The 9,381-nt window shown below is 34.2% G+C and overlaps 1 protein-coding gene across 1 annotated transcript; it reads right to left on the reverse strand.

Annotated features, from left to right (window-relative positions):
* Positions 1-4,424: 4,424 nt before the first annotated feature.
* LOC137656409 (uncharacterized) lies at positions 4,425-9,381 on the reverse strand. The gene is made up of 5 exons (XM_068390586.1): positions 9,008-9,381; positions 8,531-8,837; positions 7,469-7,570; positions 4,821-5,201; positions 4,425-4,694 (listed from the first exon to the last, which is right to left on the reverse strand). Exons 1-5 carry the CDS (start codon positions 9,379-9,381, stop codon positions 4,425-4,427), a joined length of 1,434 nt encoding a protein of 477 aa, XP_068246687.1.

Genomic DNA, 9,381 nt, shown 5'->3' on the forward strand with positions numbered 1-9,381 from the left:
GTCACATCAACATCATTCTTCTACACATCATTCTACCTCTTCTAAACATCATCTTGAACATCTTGTAAGCCATGGGCATGTTGGAAGCCACGGTCATCATGGAAGCCATAGCCATGTTGGAAGTCATGGTCATGTTGGAGGCCATGGTCAACATGGAAGTCATAGTCATGTTGGAAGCCATGGTCATGTTGGAAGTCATGGTGTTCATGGTAGCCATGGTCATGTTGGAAGTCATGGTGTTCATGGTAGTCATGGTCATGTTGGAAGCCACGGGCATCATGGAAGCCATGGCCATCGCTCTAACTATGGCCATGATACATACGAAAATGTAAGCAAAGACATATCACCTTTTACAGGTTTTCCCTATTAATTTTTCTCTTCAGACAATTAGCAGATTCAGTTCTAATACATTTTTTATACTGACCAACATAACCTAAAATCCTCAACGTAATCCCTTTTTGTAAAAGGTGAATAAATATTAACTAAAATTCCCCCTTTTTCCAGCATCCCGCCCACTACAACTACAACTATGTTGTCAACGACGAGTACTCCGGCAACCACTTCGGCCACGAGGAATCCCGACAGGACTACGACACCAAAGGCAAATACTTCGTCCATCTTCCCGACGGACGCCTCCAGACCGTCACTTACTACGCCGACCAGTCGGGATACCACCCGGAGGTCTCCTACGAAGGCCAAGCCTACTACGGTGCCCATGGAAATGGCCCTCACCACGGAGGGCATCATGCCCCAGCGCAGTCCTACCACGTACCAAAGCCTTCATATCACTGAGGCTAATAAAAATTTTGTTATTTATTGATGGGGATAATATATTTATGATGATTTTTTCAAGGTATTTGTTTTCTTAATACATCCTTTACGATATTCAAATATTCATGAAGAATCGAAAGCACGTCTTTTTTAATTTTCATAAAATTTCTTTTTATTTACTACTCTAGTCTTGGAACTCTTTTCCGGCTTTCGTTTTCCTTTTTCATTGTATTGTTCCGCCTTTTCAGAACCACAATTACTATTATTATTTAAACTTATCCATCTTTTGTTTATTTGTTTCTTTTCATAAATTATTACGTTTATGTATAAATAATACATGTTACAAATAATATCTTGTGTATTTACGCCTCTTCCCTTGAACGGCAATACCCAAAATAATAATGTTATTTTATAAGGAACCCGAGACTTTATCCAACACAAACCTACCTTTAACGTCTTAAGAGGACGCACAGATAGATCGATAGATATATCGATAGATAGATTGATAGGGAGGAGCAAAACTATCCTGAGAAACAAAGGTTGTTCTAGCCTAGCGGATGTACCGGCCATTATAATGGGATGCCCCGAAAATCGGAAACGACTCTTTGTCGTCTCCGCATTGGTCACACTCGGATTACACATGTGTTTCTGATGGCTGGCCAACACCAAACCTATTGCGATGATTGTTTGATAACCTTGACAGTGAGGCATTTGTTGACTGAATGCCCCACTCAAGGTCTATAGAATACTATAGACCTTGGCCCCACTTATAGCACAGAAAGAAATAGATATCTGTTTGAAGCTCGTGGTGAAGATGGCACGTTCATCCTTGCCAAGATCCTTGGACATGATGTGTCGTACAATGCTAGTGGCATTTTTAAATCTGTATCAGAGGCAGGTATTCTTAATGCTATTTAACTTTTATAACATATTTACTTTTCTGGTTTTAATTGAATATTCTTTTAATCTTTATTTATAATAGACGATATCGGCGTCAATGACCTTCGATGTCAGGATGGCAGAGAATTTCAAATCATTCATTCATTATTACTTTCATGCTAGCGTTCGGTTAGAGAATGTGTTTGTATTCTATAATTTGGTATTACAGAATAATTAAGTTCATCCTTTAAGGTTATACGTCTTGTTTTGACTCAGGCTGTTAGAGTTTACAAGTTTTTATTTGAATCCCATTTCAAGAATTATGTTAACCCTTACATTGTCTTATTTCAGCTGGTTTTGAAAAATGCTATGAATGAGAAATTAGGAAATCATTTGTAAATTTCTTTATGATATAGACTATTTTCAGCTGATGAAATTCCTGGATATTTTTTTAACCTAATTTAGACTAAGGAGTTAATGTACATGTAATTCATCAAATAAAACGAGGTATAACAAAATATATTAACTGAAAGAGCATTGAAATATATACATATATATATATATATATATACAACAATATGTATATATGATACATACATTATGATCGCATGATTAGAATCAAACACTAAAATTAAGATATGAATATTAAACCTAAAAACTTAAACACTAAAACCAAAGAGTCAAACACTAAAACTGAAAAAATCAAACACTAAAACTAATGAATCAAAGATTAAAACAAGAAATTAGCACTGAAACTAGAACCTCAAAGACTAAACAAGAAATAAAAAAAAAAAAAACAATCATACTCGAAATCTAAAGTAAAATCAAATCAAATATTAAACCCTAAGGAATGAAACATTTGAACTAGAAAATCAAACACTAAACCTAAAAATAGAACCTTCAATGACGTCATACTAAAATGTGTCAACAGGAAGTGAAGTTTGAACCTTCTCATCTGGAGTAACTCAGTAATTGACACTTAGGATTTCATTGTCTTTCCTTTCATGATATAAATTAATTTTATGAAGAGAATATCAATGTTAATCAAGTTACATGTCAGTGTGTCTGCCTTTTCGTCTTCTGTTTACCTATAGACACAGACCCACACATACACATACAGTATATGTATACACACACACACACACATATATATATATATATATATATATATATATATATATATATATATATATCCCTTATATAATAAAGAGCAAGGTCTGGCTTTATATATATATATATATATATATATATATATATATATATATATATATATATACATATATATGTATATATATCTTGTCGCACTCAGCAAATTGCCAGATGTAAAGTAGGTAGAGGAGTAGTCATACCAGGGTTGTAGTTACGAAATGGGGAAAGGGTTCGAAGGGGTGAATCTGTGTGTGAGTGTATTTGTATGTCTATCTAAATGTTTAGCCGCTATTTTCGACCGGTTGCGTATACTAGTATATATATATATATATATATATATATATATATATATACATATATATATGTATATATATACATATATATATATATATATATATACACACACATATATATATATACATATATATATATATATATATATATATATATATATATATATATATATATATAAATATATAAACACACACGCGTGTATGTGAATATAGAAAGAAACGGCAATTGCCCAATTCAGCTTTCAGCTGCTGATTCATGAGTGAGTACCGAGTACAGTAAGCTTTCATAGCATTAGTTACTTCTTTCATTTGCAACCAAAGCTCATCAGTATCCGTCGAACCCTCTACTCATACTGTGCCATTTAGCTCTTCTTATTTACATATTCCCGCTTTATCTATCTATCTATCTATCTATCTATCTAAGTCTTTCTCTCCTTCTCCCTTCTAGAACTTTTAAGTGATAAGTTTACATTATTTTCACCAATCTGCCTTTTAAGACACAACATCTCTCTAAATGCTTTCAAAATAATTCTAAACAAAATTCAAATATCAAAAAAAATGTGAAAAGTAGTCAAAATAAAGTCTATGAATATGGTATCAGGCTAAACCATCATAGAAATCAAATTGTAAACCCAAAAAAGTAAATGGAATCGAGAATGATAAAACTTTAACAAAATGTGAGGTTTTCAACGGCGATCAATGTATACTGCGTCAGGTCAATTCCATCGAATGAATTATCAGTAGAGATTTCCATTTTCTGTTATTATGACTTATCAAAATTCTAATTCAAAATATAATGTTGAATAAATTGAGGGAAAAATAACCTGCAGAGACATAATGCGTTTTTTTTGTTTCTTACTTATTCGCTTACTACTCTCTCTCTCTTTCTCTCTCTCTCTCTCTCTCTCTCTCTCTCTCTCTGTAATATTCGCCAGTTATGGATTAGCACTTGTACTTAGATTAACAGAGAGAGAGAGAGAGAGAGAGAGAGAGAGAGAGAGAGAGAGAGAGAGAGAGAGAGAGAGAGAGAGAGAGAAAACCCTTTAAACTGCCATGTGAAAGGCCCCGAGAATGATATACAGTTTTTCAAAAATATAAATAAATAAGCAATAATCATCTTTGCAACAAGTTTATAAAACCTACAATAATTTTTTGAAGAAAGGTAAATGAATAATAAAAGTATTGAGAGGAAGAGATGGTAAATGAATATAATCATTCTCGATTCTTGAATATTTTGAAATATTTTGAAACTATAAAAGGAATAGAAACGCTTTTTAAATGTCTTCATAAATATATTTTCATCAATAATAAACAGGTAACCAATCGAAGGACTCAATGATATGAAGGCTTTGGTACGTGGTAGGACTGCGCAGGGGCATGATGCCCTCCGTGGGCACCGTAGTAGGCTTGCCCTTCGTAGGAGACCTCTGGGTGGTATCCCGACTGGTCGGCGTAGTAAGTGACGGTCTGGAGGCGTCCGTCGGGAAGATGGACGAAGTATTTGCCTTTGGTGTCGTAGTCCTGTCGGGATTCCTCGTGGCCGAAGTGGTTGCCGGAGTACTCGTCGTTGACAACATAGTTGTAGTTGTAGTGGGCGGGATGCTGAAAAAGGGAAGGATTTTAGTTAATATTTATTCACCTTTTGCAATAAGGGATTACATTGAGGATTTTAGATTATGATGGTCAATATAATTAAAAAGATATTAGAATAGAAATTTGAATGCTTACATTTTCGTATGTCTCATGGCCGTAGTTAGAACGATGGCCATGGCTTCCAACATGACCATGGCTACCATGAGCACCATGGCTTCCAACATGACCATGGCCATCATGAACACCATGGCTTCCAACATGACCATGGCTACCATGAACACCATGACTTCCAACATGACCATGGCTTCCAACATGACCATGGCTACCATGAACACCATGGCTTCCAACATGTCCATGGCTACCATGAACACCATGACTTCCAACATGACCATGGCTACCATGAACACCATGACTTCCAACAAGTGCATGGCTTCCAGCATGACCATGGCTACCATGATGTAATCTGACGTCTCCGAGGGCCAAAGTGGCGACGGCCACCACGAGGACTAAGGTTACCTGGAAAATATTTATCAATCTTCACTAATAATCATTTCCTGTTGATATTTAGTAGTGTGCATGAAATGGGGCCTAAAATCGACTCAGATATTTATTATATGTTAAAATTGAATGAGAAAAATCGATAAACAGCTAACATAAGAATATAAATCACTATTGAAATATGGTGACAACCAACAGAAGAACTGTCTTCAGTAGCACTACCTGATTCATCTTGGTCGAGCGACAGAATTGACTGATTGTGGAAATGTGACGCCTGCTTTTATATAGGATGGAAGGTTGTCTGCGCATGCGTAGTATCTGAGCTATTTCAGACCTTGAAGAGGTTCGTATGACTTTCAGGTTTCCCCAAGGTGATTCTTTGGGTCAAAATCGATGTAAAAGGGAATCGATGGATTTTATTTGTTCTTTTGAAGGGAATCCAACAAAGGTTCCATAGATTTCTTTCAGCTGAGCAAATGTAAAGCCGTTGATTCAATGAAGATTATCTATTTTACTACCAACTAAATTATATATTCTTTAATCAAAGAATCTCAATAGACACTTTTTTGCTTTACTAATATATTTCTTTAATATATTTCCTTAAACTTTTTAATGTACAATATATTCTTTAGTCTTTAAAAGTATATTATTCGCCCTCCCTAGCAAAATATATTGGTTTTAGGCTTGCTAAAAGTTTATTATTTTTAAAGTCAATTCCGAAATACATTTCATAACCTCATTAAGTTAAATGTTTGATGTACTTTTTCACCTAGGCAAAGTAAAAAGTATTATTAATTGCTTAGCAATCTACATTCGATAAAAACATTACATATAATAATCTAATAATAAAAGTTTATTGTTCCCAATTAAATAACTTTTGCAATATATATTCTAAGATTTATTTAAAACATGTTCTTGTCACTGCCTTGATTTACAAACGTTTTCGCCCCATGTTTATCCGTTTGTTTGTGAACATCTTCCTGGCCACAAATTTACTCATAGATTAGTGACGCTAAATATTCGATGAAGATTTATTTGAAATAAGTTCTTCTAACTACCTTGAATTATAAACGGGCTCATTAATTAACCAACATGGCAATATATCAAATGTTTATCTTACCGTCCAAAGAAAGAGATTCTCAATGTTTAGAAATCCACGTGTTCATAACAACTGTAGTAGAGATTACTATTAATCTATTTCAGCTGTATCTATTGTAATCGGATTATTTCGTAATGTAGATATATAGGCCTAATTATCTTTTCGTCTCCGGACCAAAATGTTTGGAAGTTTCTAGAATTAGTTACAGATATTTTTTTGCTAATAAAATTGGTTTTGAAAAGTGCCAACAATATGAAATTAAGACCACATTTTGACATATTTTACCTAACATAATATATATCATTTTGTATATATTCTATGCTGCTCCAGTTTCCGAAATACCTCGCTACGTTGACATATCAATTATTAAACAGATAATGTCTATGAAAATCTTTGTACAATTCTCTCTCTCTCTCTCTCTCTCTCTCTCTCTCTCTCTCTCTCTCTCTCTCTCTCTCTCTCTCTTTATGCATACATGTACAAACAAACACACACACACATATATATACACACACATATATATACATATATATATATATATATATATATATATATATATATACACTACATATATATGATTACGCACAATACACACACGTCCATACACATATTTGTATATATATATATATATATATATATATATATACATGTATATGCATATATACTTATATATATATGCATATATACATATATTTACATATATATATATAAATATATGTATATATATATATATATATATATATACACATATATACTGTACATTAAATCAACGTTAGATAAAACATTCAGGCATATCATGCGATATGGTAATCCGATTCGTATAAACACACACACATACATATATATATATATATATATATATATATATATATATATATATATATATATATGTACGTATATATATACGTATATATATATATATATATATATATATATATATATATATATATATATTCCTCAATATAAACAAAGGACATCTCCAAATTAAAAAGAAGAAACAAGCACCACTGACATTGCAGATTCGTATTTCAATTGCTGAATCTTAAAAGGATTCCACTTATATTCAACTTTCATAAAATCAGCTAATTCATACACTCACACTAAAGACTTATCCACAGGTCATCGAACACACTCACATAACACAGCGCCATTCACCTGTATTCCTCAGCCACCACAAATCCTCTACCCCAAAGCTCTCCTTCCTAATAACATTTTCACGCCATCTATCGGATACTTTTAGCTCTTTTTCTTCTTCATCTTCTTCTTCTTCTTCTTCTTCGTAACAGTTCTGAATAATCCAATAAACATTATATCGTGCTACATTCAATGGCAGGAAATCTATAAAGATAATAGCGTTATGAATTCAATAGAATTATCTTTGATGAATTATATAAAAAAAAGAAAAAAAAAAAAACAGTTTATGAAGATAACTGAGGAACACATCATAGAAATCTGTTCGTGTAATAAGATTATTGATATTCAATATGTTGGAGCTTTTATAAAATGACAGGTTTTCGATAATGGTCTACACTTAATTCCTCAGGCTAATTCTACCGTAAGAATTAACATCGGCGAAATTCATATTCTGTTATTCGGGCTAATAAAAATTATAATTTTGTTACGAAAATAATATGAAAAATATTATAAAAACTTCATCTATATACTTCCCAAACTCTCACTCTCTCTCTCTCTCTCTCTCTCTCTCTCTCTCTCTCTCTCTCTCTCTCTCTCTCTCTCTCTCTAACATCTGCCATTCTGGAATTAGCTATTTTATCTCAACCAATAGGAAATTAGTTACACTTCAAACTTCCACGAGGAAAGACACTCCTGTGAACTTCACCTAACACATCGGTTTGATAAAAAAAAAAAAAAAAATCTTCATATTAACAACTTTATTCACATAAGCAATAAATCCAAAAAATAGATATTTTCTTGAATGCCTTGCCAAGTAAATGGAAAAAATGGGAATTGAAATTGAAGTTGAGAGAAAGAATGAAAAATCTTGGGCCAAATTCAAATGAGGCTATTGCTTTGCCTCTAACACAAGTAAGACCAAGGAAAATGGGAAAACAGAAGCTATGAGAGAATTTCAGAGCTTTATAGAAGAGAGTCTGAAAATAATTTTAGAAATTATATTTGATTATTTTCGAATCTTGAATATTTCTGGATATTTTGAAACTATGAAAGGAAAAATAGATAGAAACGCTTTTTAAATGTCTTCATAAATATATTTTCATCAATAATAAACAGGTAACCAATCGACGGACTCAATAATAAGAAGGCTTTGGTACGTGGTAGGACTGCGCAGGGGCATGATGCCCTCCGTGGTGAGGGCCGTGTCCATGGGCACCGTAGTGGGCTTGTCCTTCGTAGGAGACCTCCGGGTGGTATCCCGACTGGTCGGCGTAGTAAGTGACGGTCTGGAGGCGTCCGTCGGGAAGATGGACGAAGTATTTGCCTTTGGTGTCGTAGTCCTGTCGGGATTCCTCGTGGCCGAAGTGGTTGCCGGAGTACTCGTCGTTGACAACATAGTTGTAGTTGTAGTGGGCGGGGTGCTGAAAAAGGGGAAGAATGTTAATGAGTATTTATTTAGTTTTTGCAAAAAGGGATTATGTTGAGGATTTTAGATTTTGTTGGTCAGTATAAAAAAGATATTAGAATAAAATCTTCTATTTTTCTTAATAGAGAAAACTGTCTGAGAAAAACAACAAATGCTGATACTTACATTTTCGTATGTCTCGTGGCCATGGTTAGAGCGATGACCATGGCTTCCAACATGACCATGGCTACCATGAACACCGTGGCTTCCAACATGACCATGGCTACCATGAACACCGTGGCTTCCAACATGATCATGGCTACCATGAACACCGTGGCGTCCAACATGACCATGGCTGCCATGAACTCCGTTGCTTCCAACATGACTATGGCTTCCATGAACATCGTGGCTTCCAACATGACCATGGCTTCCAACATGTCCATGGCTACCATGAACACCGTGGCTTCCAACATGACCATGGATACCAACATGACCATGGCTACCATGAACTCCGTGGCTTCCAGCATGACCATGACTTCCAACATGACCATGGCTACCAT

The sequence above is a fragment of the Palaemon carinicauda genome, chromosome 17, assembly GCF_036898095.1.
Source record: "Palaemon carinicauda isolate YSFRI2023 chromosome 17, ASM3689809v2, whole genome shotgun sequence".
Taxonomy (NCBI): domain Eukaryota; kingdom Metazoa; phylum Arthropoda; class Malacostraca; order Decapoda; family Palaemonidae; genus Palaemon; species Palaemon carinicauda.